This window comes from Pyxicephalus adspersus, chromosome 9 (genome assembly GCF_032062135.1).
Source record: "Pyxicephalus adspersus chromosome 9, UCB_Pads_2.0, whole genome shotgun sequence".
NCBI lineage: Eukaryota > Metazoa > Chordata > Amphibia > Anura > Pyxicephalidae > Pyxicephalus > Pyxicephalus adspersus.
In genome coordinates, this window is record NC_092866.1 from 4,023,954 (window position 1) to 4,040,038 (window position 16,085).

The 16,085-nt window shown below is 38.7% G+C and overlaps 1 protein-coding gene across 2 annotated transcripts in view; it reads right to left on the reverse strand.

Moving 5' to 3' along the window:
* ANKRD27 (ankyrin repeat domain 27) overlaps positions 1–16,085 on the reverse strand; it is a 48,381-nt gene that overhangs the window by 18,226 nt on the left and 14,070 nt on the right. For both annotated transcript variants that reach the window (XM_072422128.1, XM_072422129.1), the window contains exons 3-16: positions 11,930–12,040; positions 11,556–11,712; positions 10,150–10,307; positions 9,256–9,315; positions 7,668–7,721; positions 7,423–7,488; positions 7,071–7,147; positions 6,869–6,990; positions 6,161–6,239; positions 4,930–5,062; positions 3,127–3,216; positions 1,848–1,975; positions 946–1,028; positions 730–845 (exon numbers count right to left, since the gene is read on the reverse strand). In XM_072422128.1, coding sequence (XP_072278229.1) covers positions 730–845; positions 946–1,028; positions 1,848–1,975; positions 3,127–3,216; positions 4,930–5,062; positions 6,161–6,239; positions 6,869–6,990; positions 7,071–7,147; positions 7,423–7,488; positions 7,668–7,721; positions 9,256–9,315; positions 10,150–10,307; positions 11,556–11,712; positions 11,930–12,040 — 1,434 coding nt within the window. The remainder of the gene's footprint in view (positions 1–729; positions 846–945; positions 1,029–1,847; positions 1,976–3,126; positions 3,217–4,929; positions 5,063–6,160; positions 6,240–6,868; positions 6,991–7,070; positions 7,148–7,422; positions 7,489–7,667; positions 7,722–9,255; positions 9,316–10,149; positions 10,308–11,555; positions 11,713–11,929; positions 12,041–16,085) is intronic.

The window sequence follows — 16,085 nt, forward strand, 5'->3', positions numbered from 1 at the left end:
CTTTATAAATACTGTGTAATAATAATATTAATAATAACAGAGTGCAGTACATAGATTCCTAAAATAGGCAAATACGGTAATGCCCACAAGCCTCCCAAATCCAGTACATGAAAGGGGTGGGCAATGGATAGCCAGGGTGGGGAGAAATAGGTTAGATGATGCTGGACATGTGATGCTGAAATGAAAACACATGCTGAAATGTGACTCTGTCTGATATACTGCAGCTTATAATGTATGCTGTGAGAAGCTCACAGTATGTAGTGAAATCAGAGTAAGAATATAGAAAAGGAGAGCAGCCTGCAAAACTGTGCAAGATGGAAGGGGAAACAGGAGTTCAACTTTAAAGCAATACTGCTCAATATCCCTACATATTCTGAGTCTTTTAAGCAATGTAAAGCCACATAAAGCTTACAATAAGCAAACATTTGTAGATATATATATATATATATATATATATATATATATATATATATATATATATATAGTCATATATTAATAAATCTTACACACAGGGGAAAGAAAGAAAGATAAGAAATGCTTCCCCCTAAAATTGCCTTTAGACTGTATTAATGACATATGACTATAGATTGTAAGCCCCTTTGAGGGACAGCTAGTGACATGACAATGGACTTTGTACAGCGCTGCTCAATATGGTGGTGCTATTTAAATACTGTGTAATAATAACAATAATTAGAAGAAGCCTGCAGTTAAATTTCATTTTTATCTCACCGCAATCTTCTGGTGGCCCTTCTGGCAAGCCAGGTGTAGTGGTGTAGATCCATGGTAATCTGTGGCATTAACTACGCCTCCCTTAGAGATCAGCAGATCAATAAACTGATATTGTCCTACGAAAAGAATACACAGGACACTTTACATTACCTATATAACAGTAACTGTCACGCAGAAGCTGATCTCAATGAATGAATAAGTTTGCTTAGGTCTTACTGCAGATGGCTGCGATGTGAAGGGGGGTGTAACCTCGATCATCTCGAGATAATGGAGTGACAATTGACGTATCATTTAACTTCCTATAGAGGAAAGCAAAGAAAAGGTTAAAAAAATAGTAATAAAATAAGTTTGCTTAAAGCTTGTAATTCTTTTTTTATTGTTATAATGGGATAGTTACTGTATCCATTTAGAATGCAAACATTGCTTAACAGAAACCCACAACTAAAAACAAAATGTAATTTAACAGTTGCTATAAACTGGCCTATTTCTCCCCACTGATATGCTCAAGTACATAAGACTATATTAATAATTAACTCATGTTATGTACATTATGTACAAACTTTTAAAAGGAGTTTGAAACTATATAAAACACAAAGCTTCCTTGCTGTAAGTGGATTTCTATTAGCTATATCATCTAGAAAGAGGTTATTGTGTTATGTGTTTTTTTTATGCATAACATAAAAACATGCCACATAATAAATTAAATTTTAGTTTTCAGTCCTGAATCTCTCTGGTGCCTATGAGTACCCCTTTCCCTTGGCTCCCCATGCATCGAACCCACCTTCAGCCCCTCTCATATCACTAACAATGCTTGCGTGGACCCAGAGTTAACTGTACTCAATAACATACCCTCTGAGCCCATGTGGCAAAGCTGGGAGCTAGCGATTGGTCACTTAGGCCCCAAAACCCGCATTGCGGGGTAGGCAGGTTTTGTGCTTCCCAACACCTGTGAGCTTTACCTAAAAGCCTACATTCACAGTTAACATTTTTTTTTCCAATGACTAATAATAGTGCTATTTGCCCTAAGGTGCTGAAAGATTTGCAATTGTAACTAAAAGTGCATAAAATATGAAGATGGAATTCAGTTTCTTTATATATTTTAATATGTATTTCTTTACCCAGAAGCCAACTTGTCACAGTTGTCACAGGAGCACAGAGGGTGACACATGTTCTGTACAGCCTCCTCATCAGAATCACAATGGTTCAGCATCTTCTCCACTTCCTCTCGATTCCCAGAGGCGATGTGCTGCCAAAGAACAAAGACACACAGTGGGTGGCAGAAGGGTGACATGGAGCCGTTTGCTGTGCCAGCAAGCTGTATATGGTTTAATTTCCTCAAGGTGGTAATGACACCACAATAAATGTTTCTCCTATGGATGTGCAAAGAGCCTTGAAGAGGAGCTGTACTAACATTTTAGATGTTAGAGCTATAAACTGTGAAATAGAACATAGCTGGCATGTAGGCTCCTAATGAGGAAGTAACTCTGTAATCCTAAGTGCAGATTTTAAATCATACACGAGGGTCTGTCACTAAAACTTTAGGATAGGGAGCCACAGTTGGGTACCAAATATAAAATGCCACAGGTGGACAACTCATGGAAACAAAGTGAAAATGCTGCCTCTTCAGATAGGAGGTATCCCGCTGTAAAACAGAATAAAATTACTTTTGCATTTACTGTAAACAATGGGCATCCCAAATGGAGTTATTAACCCTTTAGTTATACTGCTGTTTAAAGGAGGATTTGACAATAGCAGACCAGTGCAGGATAACCTCTCTTACTATCAGAATGCTCCAGCTGGTAGCAAGCAAAACTAAGAGCATCCTCATAAACACAAAGGAATAGGACCATTGATGGATGAGGTCATGTGACATATGGGACTTTCTCCGGCTGTTGGTTCCCTAAACTTTCCATTCATTTTTGTCCACTAAAACAAAGGAAGTCATTCACCTTCAAGACTTCCAACTAATGAAGACAGCATCAGATAAGGCCTTAACATCCACCCAACAGAAATTAGAAACATGTATAAAATAGTGGTAGCCTTGCAAATCTGTGAAATAGATTGGCCCAAAGCCCAAGAGGCAATCACAGATCTAGTGGAGTGCAGTAAGTGCGTAAGTGTCCTTAGGAATATAAGTTTGAAAGATGGCCTGCTGGAGCCAACTAGATATAATGGAACAAGAAGCTGATGAACCCTCTGAGGTCCATCAGAAAGTGAAATAAAAAGTTTTCCTAAAAGATGCAATAGCTGAGAGACTCTCACAATCTGAACCACAGCCAGGCAAAATCAGCATTCAAATACAGTACATACTCCAGTTTACTAATCCTGAACAGTAATACAAAAAAAAATACCATGGTATATAGATCCAAATTTCAGCCCGAAATCTGTTGGTTTTACCTTGAACAAGCAGTCGATAGTAGCGGAAGGGACTTTGGACATCAAGTTCATCCTCTGCCATAAGAACGATTTATCATTCCCCTCAGATTCCTACGACACACAGACCATCATGATAAGAACACATAATATGGGCATGTAACTCAAACAAGTTTCGGCTTTTATAACCTCAACAAACTATTCTTCGTGAAAGTGATCAACAATTATTTGATATGAAAAGTAGCGTTCTTCCCAGCCCCATCTGACACTTTTCAGTAACCACCCGGCTGTTTTTGGGTGCTTACCAAAGAGTTGCATTAAAATACAGGGGCCACCATCCACCTACAATTTATTCCCACCCAGTTTAAAAATATTTCTGGGTTAAACACTGTAAAGGCAATTATTCCATACTTATTTTAATCTATATCCTCTAAGCCTTTGACACTGTAGACCACATCTGATTATCTTGATCCTCTCTGGACATCTACAGTCTCAATCTTTGGCATTTCTCCTAACTCACCTATTGCAACAACAGCTGCTCCCTGTGCCCCCTCTCTGCATGGTGTACCACTGGCCTTTTTTTCATACCTCTTTTCTTTTCCCATCTATACCCAAGGCTTGGCCAGATTTTACCTCAATTTGCTTTGATTATCACCTATATGCCGACAACACTCAAATCTATTTATCCAACCTTGACTTAGCTACATAATTTTCTTATTCCTGATCGTCCTATTGCTAGCTACTACTTTGTTTCTTCATGAACTTAATATACCGTAGGTAAAACTGAAATGGCCAATATTCCACCTCATACCTTAATTACCCCACCCGCCATTAGGTGGGTATATTTAGGTGTAATAATTGACTTAGGACTCTTCATTCAAAACCTCACATTGACAAATTAATTATCTCCTATCATCTTCACCTAAAAAACATCTCTCACATTCGACCCCTTCTCACTCCTAGTACAATAAACTACAAATAATGCCCTCATGCACCAACCCGATTACTACAACACCCTTTTCTGTGGCCTTACCTGCAAACCACCAGGATCCACTACAATTTATCCTTACCTTTGCTGAACCTGTACAGTCTGGCTCTCCCCTAAATTACCTGCATCTTCCCAATCACTTGTATATATGTAGTGTGCATATACAGTACATCATTGTTACACCTCTATGTAACATTTATAAGGTTAGTGGTTTTACCAGGGGATTATCTGAATCTCCCCAATTGTGTAAATGTCTATTGTACAGCCCCACTGATCAATGAACCTAACCATTCACCAAGTATGATGACCTTTGTTACCTTTATCGTGTGGAACCCATATTTGCTTCTGGATCCACTCCCTCTTTTAAACTTCCTAATCAATTTTTACAATTCCCTAAAAATCTACTGTAAACTTTTAGATAAATGGTGCTGTAGCAATACAACAACACCTCTCCCTGTAATCTATACCCAGTGCATTTACACTGCTTGTTCTGCTAATGCAGCAAATAACACCAATTACCCTGAGCACATGAAAATGGGATGACCAAAGGGGTCCACACAAATGTTTTCAAGATGAAATATTAATTTATGAAAAGGGCTGTCTATTGCTAAATAGTATTGACTGGGTTTTTATTACAGATAATGGCAAAGGTTGTGTGAAAACACTTCTACATAATGAGTAGAGGAAATCCTGACGTTTACAGTGGAGTGAAGCTCATCAAAAGTGCCGATTGATAGCATAGCCTGCCACACCAATCTCTAATGGTAAAACATTTTGTATTCTATTAATTTTAAATTATGTGGCACTTATTTGGTGGAATGGACATTGGCACTACTTACAGCTGCTGTTGCAGTGAGATTTCCTTGCCGGATGAATTCGATAGCAGCCTCAAAAGAAGTCAGACAATACCCCAGCTCATCTTTGGCTGTACTGCAGAATCTAAAATTCTTGATATAACTCAAGTTTGCAATCCTAAAACATAAAAATAAGGTTAAAAAACAACTGGTATATTAAATAAAGACTGAATAATTAGATTCTTTACAGTCATGACTGGGTGGAGTTGTACTGAAACATTCTCTCCATCAATGATAAAAAATACACAACCAATCAGGATACAAAATACAAATTAAACCAAAAGACAAAACTGGACACAGTGAAAGGAGTTTTTGTTTGATGCAGGAGATTTAAACCATCTACATCACGGTTTCTGAACCAGGGTTCATTCAGAGGTTGAGGAGGGTTCATTTAGCAATGAGCAGTTTGTGTCTCTCAGGTCAGGTTAACTGACATCAATGATCTTTTTGGCTATCAGTAAGGGTGACATTCTTTCCAATGACTAGCAATGTAAGAGGAATTCCGCCCAATGAACACCACAATAATGTAGTGTCAGCTGTGGATATATAAATTATAGAAGGGGATCCCTGCAGACCAGAATCCTATTTCATGTGTTCCCCCATGATCAAAATATCAGAAAAAGCTGATCTACATGGTTCCCTCATTAGACATCTGCAGTTGCCTTCCTAGATTTGCTGAACTGACACCACTAATACAAGGAAACCTAAAGGTGGACAAGAACACAGCTAGAAACTAAAACAGGGTATCTCTGGCAGCACATTTGCTCACAGGTTAGCACTCTGGCCTTTGCAGTGCTAGGTTCCAGGTGGGAATCTCGGTCAGGACACTATCTGCATGGGGTTTCCAGGTTCTCCTCGTGATTGTGTGGGTTTCCTCCAGGTACTCTGGTTTCCTCCCACATTCCAAAAACAGGAATTTCCAAAAACAAGTGTCTCTGCAGCCATGAGATGCACGTAGCTAGCAGGTAATGCTGTCCAATATATTCTATTTTGAATTAAAGTATCACTATTGCATGGACCCTGGATAGTTACCCCTCAATCACTGGAACATTAGATTGGCAGTTTCCTGGACTAACCCAAGTAGCCAAGCTCAGCTCATTGGCAGTGGGGGTCAGGAGGATTTTTTTTTTTTACTCTATAAAATCACCAGCTGTATGTTTATCAGATACACCATGACAGAACACAAAACATTTCATACGTGTCTGCAGAAACCTACCAGTTAGGAATTTCTGTTTTCACAAGCAAGTAAAGCAGCACAGACAGGAGGTCATCCGCACACATGGTCTCCATGTTCACTAAAGGAAAACAATGTATACAGAAAGAGAAATGTAAAAATACAGCACAAGCAAAATAAGCAACGTATGTGTATCAAATCACTGGGAACTGAATATGAATTAACTTTTTAAGCAAAGTCAGAGCATTCTAATTGCATGGACTGTAAGTGAGCTTTCTTGCTATTGTAAGACAACCAAAATACCTGCCCCTAAAGTACTAATAAACTTTTAGTATTTTCAGGTAATTTTCCTTAAAAAGCAGCCAAAGTCTGAGTAGAAAAAAAAAATCTCCCTACCAGCAACTGTAATGAAGGACTTTTGTTCTTTGCATGGAGGAAGTGGTCCTTTATTACAGAGGTCTAACCCACCCTTTGCAGAGCGAGTGCTAGAGATCTGCAATGTGCAGGAAACTTAAAACTGCTCAATGCAGAGAATTAGGTCTGACTTAACAGGCGGTATGCCAGACCTCTGCAGAGAGACTAATGATTCCACATAGTAAGGAAGGGTCCCAATCTGCAGAATGTTGGCTGGGAACAAACTATTTTACCCAGACTGTAGCTGTTTTCTAAGGAAAATAACCCTTAACACGCTTTGTTTTGATGACCCTGTGTTTTGATTGCTTTTGTATAGCAACCTGCTTCGATGCTAACCTCTTTGGCTTGGTGACTGCATTATGGTGTGAACAACCTTCTTGAGACAGATAAGTTTCTGTTGTGGAGATGTGCACCGGTTCAGCTGGCCCAGAACTCTCTTAGCTCGGGGAATGTTAATGCTGCAAGAAACCATCCAACATTATATATACATACATACATAAATATATAATCACATGCACACAACTGACCTTTTCCTTACCTGAACTCAGTCTTTACCCCAATATCCCTCTGCTGTACATCTTGGAGGCTTCTTGTAATCTTGTTAAATGCAGCATCCTATCAATTAAACCCACAATGAGAATTAGGGAGTAGTCATATCTTTATTTACATTTTCTATTGCATCCAGTAGAGCTCATTTTTAAAGATAGTTAGTTGGTGTAAATATAAAAAAAAAATAATATAATATCTTCATGATTTGCTTAATTTTGAGCTTGCCAAAGCAGCTTCAATTTCTTTGATGAAAGAGTCTAAAAAATTGTCTAAAATTGTGTCAAGACTGGCAACAGACCAATTTAAAATTAATGGCTTGACTGATCCTTCAGGAGCCATACCTCGCTTGCCTCGATGGTTCCCACTTGCTTGAAGATCAGATCGTATATTCCATGATGTACGTACATCTAAAATAATAAAAAATCATTTAAAAAAGAGGCTGTGTTCCCTGCCACCCCAGGGGATCAAAAAACAATCAGAAAATGCAGAATTTATTTAAACTTGCATTATGCTGATAAGGGTTAAGGTGACCAGGCCATGACCGAGAAAAAAAAGGTCACTGCAGGTGCAAAGATAATCTCCTTACCTCCACTGCTTGCTTCATCAGATTCATCTGATTTTCTTGCTTGGCAATGGACCGCTGTAAGGTAATGAATAAAGATGTTTGAATTATATACTGCACCAAAGCATTAGTTCCATTTATTTAGTAGGGCCAAGGGAAAGTTTATCTTTCTACCTACTGTCTTATCAGGAACACATACTAAGCCCTAATGTATCCTATTTTTCGATTTTAAAAATAATAGAAGTGTTTTACATACTTGTAAAATGCTTTTATTAGCATCTTCTTTAGGAGACACCTAAATGCACTTTCAATCAAAACTTTTTTTACCTCAGTTTTGTATACAGTTAGCAATAATGACCACCAGGATGAAAAAAAAAGTGAATGAGCAGGGAAATAAACAGCACATAAAATTTGCTGCTGTACTAAAAACTAAAAACAGCTTTAGATACACTTTACAATTAGGCTACTGACTGAGATATTCAAAGAACATGTTTGAGCTCTAATTAGAAGATAGGCGCAGAAAACCAAAAAAAAAAAAAAAAAATCTATATTTATATTTGAACTATTTAATATATATATATATATATATATATATATATATATATATATATATATATCAGCAGTTGCAAAAGAAATAACAAAAAAATGTATTTATAAATTCAGGATCATGGAACAGGCAAATGGTATCTCGGAATCTGACGCGTTTTGCTAAAAGGCTTCTTCAGAGAATTCTTTCCTTCATCAAGACCAACTCTCCATCATTGAAGGTCTTTGGTAACAAACCCTCCCTGCAATTCAAATGTCTTTTAAACTCACGGAATATTTTCCGAACATTGATGGTGGCATATCTCACTATCCTTTGATGAAGCCAACAGGTGAAACGCGTCAGCTGTAAAATACCTTTTGCCTGTTCCATGATAAATTTATGAATACCATAGGAGTGTTTTTCTTTATTATTGTGTAAGCTGAAATCAGTAGGGAACTCATGTAATATTTATTGTAATCTTCTTTTATATAAAAAAAGTCTACTTTTGTGCACCTATTTCCTAATAGCACCTATTTCTGAAATTTAAAAGCTGAAACATTCTTTGAATGCTTGGCAAAACCTAGAACTTCTTTGTTTAAGTGGGGACATCTGATCCTGGATCTAACTTTCTCACCTTATTGAGGTAACAAAGGAGGATGTTACAAAGGCCTGGTTCTACTTCTCCTCAATAGAGTCTATGGAAGGTAGCTTTGGAAAACTTGACTAACTTTTTTTTCCATCCTCCAGGAAAGCCCCTTTTCTGACTAAATTTAATACAGGTGGGACTATATTACGTTCTCTGCAGAAGGCAAGAAATCCAATACACTAACTGCCCACAAGTTTTTCCTTCAGAAGAAGAAAATAAAAAAGTTGGAGGTGAAATTTTTAACTATTCTTGCAGCACAAAACAACTCTTGGCTAGAAGGCTGTCATGGAGAAAAAATAGAAAAAAGAAGAAACATCTCCAGTGCTGATCAAGGAAAGCAATCAAATTTCTGTGGGGAACTTTTTTTCGCCCTTATAAATAAAAAACAAAATGCTGGGTGAGGGCCCCTTAAACTATACACTGGAAGAATATTGACTTACCAAGTGCGAGTCTCGAAGCAAATGCTGGAGGCATTTTGTATAAAGAGCATTAACAGCATCCTGTAAGAACAACGCATACATAAGTACACATCATATATTACTTTAAGAGCTAAACATTTGGCAACAGTTCAAATGTGAATATCTGATAACACACCTACAATATCACAGAGGTCCTGAAAAAGCACCAACAAGGCCTTCTGTATTATCCTGGGTGCTCATAATACTGAAAAGTTCAAACAAGCAAGTATAAAAGCTTCCTGGCAGTATCCAGCACTGACCTGCATATATCCACTGCTAATAAGGACACCATGCATGGCCAATTGGAGCATTTGGTTCAGAGTGCAACATTACCAAGAAGTTTTTAAACCTTGCATGTAGATCACCTGGGTTGTTGCAAAAGGCCAGTTTTTCTTGACCTTTTAAACATGGGGGAACACCGATCTATATCCACAGCTCAAAGTACATTAGTGTGTTGGTCAATAGGAAGAATGCCTCCTATATGGCTGTCCATTGGGAAGAATGTCACCCTTACAGATAGCCAAAAAGATTATTGAAGTCAATGCTAACTGACGTAAGAGGCACAAAATGCTTTTTGCCCACGGAACCCCAAGTAATCTCTGGAGGAACCCTGGTTGAGAAACATTGAAGTAGGCCTGCAAAAGTATATGTGAGAGTTTTGAAAGCCTAATCAGTACTTCTGTGACAATAGGGATGTCTAATATTAAAGATACTCCAAATATTATGGATTTTATTTTTAGGTTAAGTCTCCTCCTCAGCATGCGTAGTAGTCATGTCATGCTGTAGCTCAAGCAACTTAAGACCAAGCTGAGTGACCATGTTTCCCAGAAATCCCTGCAGCCCCAAATGTACACTTAAGTCTATGGCAACACTCACAATGTAATGCCGAAGGCTCTTCCTTTCATGGACTTTGAACGCACTACGGAATGAGGTGATATTTTTATCAAATCGCTCCACGTGTTTCCCCAAGAATTCTTTCACATCCTCAATGTTTTTTAATGTGCAGGTATTGGACGGTGCAGTGGTAGGTTGTTCTGAAATAATCAAGATGTAAAATTAGCAGCTTGGTAATGAAAGATACCAGAATCCAGCATTCACCATCATATGTCCATGCAGACAAACCTCCCACGTACCACTACTACAACACAGTATTATATAGCGCAGACATATTACGCAGCACTTTACAAAGTCCATAGTCATGTCACTAGCTGTCCCTCAGAGGGGCTCACAATTTAATGTCCCTACCATAGTCATATGTTAATGTTTATATATTTATGTGTTTATGTATGTTAATCTGTAATACATTCTAAGGTAAATTTTGTGGGGAAGCCAATGAACATAACTGCATGTTTTTGGAATGTGGGAGGAAGCCAACGCAAACACGGGGAGAACCTGTAAACTCCATGCAGATAGTGTCCTGGCCGAGATTCACACCTGGAACCTAGCGCTGCAAAGGCCAGGATGCTAACCACTGAGCCATTGTGCTGCCAGGGATACCCTGCTTTAGTTTCTAGCTGAGTTCCTGTCCACCTTTAGGTTCCCTTGTATTAGTGGTGTCAGTTCAGCAAATCTAGGAAGGCAACTGAAGAAATCTAACCACCAGAGTGCCTAAGAGAACCCTTTAGATCAGACTTTCCTGACATTTCGAACACGAAATAGGATTCCGGCCTGCAGGGAACCCCTAAGGGTATCTTTGAGGGGGAAGCCAAATAACCTAACTGCATGTTTTTGGATTATAGGAGGAAACACACACAAACACGGGAAGAACCTGCAAACTCCATGCAGATAGTGTTTTGGCCAAGATTCGAACCTGGGAACTAGTGCTGCAAAGGCCGGAGTGCTAACCACTGAGCCACCGTGAGGAAATATGATGTTCTCACCTTTCCCCCAAAACACTATGTTTGACCCCTAAAACCAGGTTAAGAAACCCCTGTGTAAATTTCAAACCATCTTGGCATTTACAAGGGGTTCCTTTGAATTACTTACTTGCCTTCATGTGGTGGCACTAGGCAATGTACCATGGGACAGGAAGTGTGAGCTGTCCCATTACATTCCTTGAGGCTGTTTGCAAGAGAAGAGCTACATTACATTATGAGTACATCTGCTTAGGCTGTGCTTGGGAGCAGTGCTCCAGCTTGTAGGAATTCTTCTATATCAAAAAATGAAATTGCTTTCCAAGAGCCCATCAACAGAGAAATTGTAGATGTGATTGGTATATGGAGTTGTATGGAGGCTGCAGGCAGACAGTCCAGCACATCCTATCCGAAGGAAAGGCAACATACCTGAATTTTCGTCTTTCTCTAGTGATCGGGCAATGCATAGGACACTGAAACTCTCCTCCTTATCATTGTAGAAGGTTTCCTCAAACAGAATGGGTATGGAGAAAGAGAAGGCAAATCCAGTACCCAACTTAATCTGAGTCCCGTGAATGAAAACTTCCTGCAAAACAAAACAAAGATATATTTTGCTTCTTTGATTTCCTTGTCATCTTTACCTTGGCTGCCGAATCCAACTGCTTTTGGGTTCCAGCATATGTGAGGTGCATACGGCGAGAGAGGGGGTTTTTCGTCCAAAAAAATTATTTTTTGAATTCATTTCAAAAACTTTGAATGAACAGGCACCATGCCAACATATAGACACATAGTCAAGGTTTTACCTTTCCATCCTCGGTAAGAAAGCCTTCCTCGTTGGGTTTTAAAACATATGACTCAAAGAAGAAGTTGGAGAATGAACTGTTTGTTATACTCCCCTTACAAGGCACAAGAATCTGTAAGAACAAGAAAAAACGGTTACCAGAATAGACAGACTATATGAATTTCCAAAAGCATGAAGGCAAGTACTTAAACGTAGCCAACCAGCCAACCATCTCAGTCTTTTCTCTCCTTTTATCTGGAGGCCAACTGGTATGTATTGTTCAATACCATTTCACATACTTACCTTTGGCTCCTCTTTAGCACTGGGTGGTCCTCAATTATGCAAAGTATCATTATTGTGCAGAAGACTGGCACTGAATAGCTGGGTCAGCACTGGAGAGAAGATACGTTTTAACATTTTCTTTTTAAATGATGGATTTAGGCATGAATGGCAGTTAAACATCATTTCGATACAATATTTAGGGTTCTCTTTAAAGCACAGGGAATCAAAAATTACCTAGTGGGAATCCTCCAGGTCCATGTGTTTCAATAGCAAGTATTTATTTCCACAAGGGCATGGCAGACTCTCTGTTTTTTAGAGCCTATTGGACTTTAATTGGACCGGCTGTTGATAGGCATGTTACAGACACCTCCCAGGGACTCCAATGGGGTGATATCCCACCAGAATTAATGAATACTTTAAAAAAAGTTAAGTGAGGATTGTATGTAAAAGTGTGAATAGGGACAGCGACAATGGTAAAACCAGCAGCAGCAACCCGAAATCAGCAGCAATCCAGACTTCACTACTGCTGTAGTGTGCAGAGATGGTGGGAGCCTTGGAAGTACTATTGCAAGGATTGGGGGGGGGGGGGGAGGCTTGCAGTAGTTCTCCTGGAGAAGTATTAAATATTATTACACAGTAATAATTTATATAGTGCCATCATATTACACAGCGCTGTAAGCCGGGGCTCACAATCTGTCCCTACCTAAGTCATATGTCATTAATACAGATGGGCGGATGGTTTTCTGCATATGTGGTATACATTCGTCCCTGCAAAGGCCACTGTTGCTGCAGTAAATGAAAAGAGCTTGGTGCTGTGATTGGCTCCCAAAGCCATGAAATGTGCAAATGTGAAATTATAAATATAGAGGTTGCCTGCATTGCTGTGTATGATGGGTTTCTTTTCTTAGTCAAGTGCATGGACAAGCTTCCTCCTTTGGCCAATAGATGAATTAGAGATCCCCTTTAATGATTACAGAATTTATAAAAGAATATCTGTTTTTTATTTGTAAGATAGAGATGGTGCAAGGAAAGGTGAGACTTTGACCCTGATTTATCAACACTCTCCAATGCTAGAGAGAATATATATTGATCAGTGAAGCTGGGTGATCCAGCAAACCTGGATTGGATCTGGTCCAGGATTGCAAATATTTGTTAACAAATAGCAAATGACTTTGAAGAAATCCATTACAGGTTTGCTGGATCACCCAGGTTCACTGATGAAAGTGTATCCTCTCCAGCCTTGGAGAGCCTATATAAATCAGGCCCTTTGAAGAAGACAGGGAGGAGATAGTAAAGAGTTGTACAGGAATGGGGAAAGGGTAGCAAAGGACAACATTATTAGCAACAAGTTAGGGATAGATCCAAAATGAAAGGCAATGGTAACAAGATTAGGTGTCCCTGTACACCTCCAATGTCCCACCAGTGATCACAGAATATCTGGGGCATTCTATATAAAACCAACCCTTGCACAGCTCTTCAAATTTATTTCAGTATTCTGGATAACCAAAGGCATATTAATCCTTTGAGCTTGCAAAGTGTATGTTTCATATTCATGTGAGATCACTTCAGCAAACAGGCACAGCTCGGTATTCTAAATATCATATTAAACCATAAACTTTCCAATCCAATCTGAATTCGTCCCTTAAATCTAATAGAGCGAGAAATGAAATCATTTCACGCCCATTAGCCTCACAGTCCCACTGGTGAAAGCAAATAGAAGATTAAGCCTTGGAAATTAGAAGCAATTCCACCCATCTGATGACTTGTAAAAGGTTTGGAATATTGACATTGCACCAACACATGTTCTTACAAACAGGATATAATGATCAGGGAGGGAGGTCTGGGGGGTTACACAGGGAAGGGTTAGCACTGGCATTACAAATAATTATGCTATTTATGTAGACATAAATTATGGTCATCATGAAGAGAATGATAAACCCTTTTATTGCCTCTGGAGAACAGGCATTCCAACTCAATTTCCCCCCTGAATAGAACAGGGACGTTGTTAGTCTGCGGTCTATTGAAGAGTCACAAGATTAAACACAAGACGGGACGCATCTGACCCTGCTGACTAGCAAAATTAAAGCCTTAATCATCCACATATACTAGAGTCCAGATTTTGCAGGATACACATCTATCAGACTGTGAATATTTTTGTGGCAAAGTTGCTTTATATATATTTAGTGTTCTATAGTAATAACAAATCCATATATATTGTGCTAGAAATTGTTTTTCTGTTATTTATAACGATCAAAACAGAAACGTGGAGACAATGACTGACCGTTCATATGGGTATGTTTGTTCCCAACGCGTTTCGCCAAAGTGTTTTCCTCAGGGGAGGTGGAGACGGGTAAAATTACGTATGTAAAAGAATTTTTGAAATCAGGTAAAAAAAAAAAAAAAAAAAAATATTCGTCTTAGCATGATTTACTGGCAGCACATTTCCTGCTTCACTGCATGGCCAACTTGAAAGGTAACAACCCCTCTATGCCTTCTACACATTCCCATGTTGCAAGCACTTAGCTATCAGAAATCCTGATGTTTCTCTAACCCTTGTCTCATAAATTCTATTACACATCCACTTACCTACCTGGTAATTCAATGACTTATACATGTCTCCACCAAACCGGAGGAAGCCAATTTGGCGAAACGCGTCTTTGTTTCCACAGATTATGTTTTCTCTTTTTTGATTGTTATAAAGAGCAAGATAACTATGTCTAGCACAATATATATTGATTTGATAGAACTATAGAGCACTGTAAATTTATATAGCAACTTTTCCAAGTTATACTCTTTGGGGGTTGGCAATAACAAAAATTGTAAAGGAGGTTAGCACTTAACCCCAAAAAACATTGGAAATTCAAGCCAACTCACTACAGTTCTCTACTTGCATTAACAAGCTGGATCTACAAGGCAGAATTTAACTTTGTGATATCAAACTATAAAAATAAAGTATTGATGGGGTAATACTGTTCCCATCTCTTTATCAAGGCTCCAAAATTATTGTTGGTTTTTAATCACCCAAGTGTCAACCCTTAAGACATTATATATATATATATATATATATATATATATATATATCTATCTATCTATATATCTATATGAATAAATGAGGCTGTAAGGATTTGCCTTGGTCAGAATTTTCTGCTTCTACCATCTCCATCACAAGATCATAAATATTATATCACAAAAATATAGCAAAAATGTAAACATACAATGGAGCAGACCAGTAGGGAATCTAAACCTAATAGAAAAATGTATACAAAGTGATCTCCCCAGACCCTTTTAGCTTGGCGCACCGCCTAAAACTTTTCAGTAACCACCCAAAAACAGCCGGATTGTTGGGTCACAATACAGGGGCTGCCACCCACCTACAACTTTCCACTGAACACAATTCCACTGAACACAATTCCACTGAACAAAAAAATTTGGGGAGAATACTGTAAGAGATAGAAAGAATCCACAAGGTATGGCGGGTATGCATTTCAAAAAAAAATTCTGGGGAGAATACTTCATACATTTACACAGTGTTCAGCCCAAGCATTTTTTTAAACCAGGTGGGAAGAAATTGTAGGTGGGTGGCAGCCCCTGTATTGTGTCCCAACTCTTCAGTAACCACCCAAAAACAGTTGAGTGATTACCAAAAAAGTGCGGGTGGTGCACCCAGCTAAAAGGGGCTGGGGAGGTCACTGCATATACAGTTACACACTGAACCCAGAATAAAACCATTTTTCCAGTAACATAAAAATACCGCCATTGCAACAGGAAGATGCAGCCTGACCGCCGCTTACCTGCTGTGCAGCGTAATGATGCATGGTGGGAATTTTAATTACCTCTAAGTTTAAAGGGCAACTGTGCCATTCATCATATTGCACAATATCATTTCACATAAACAT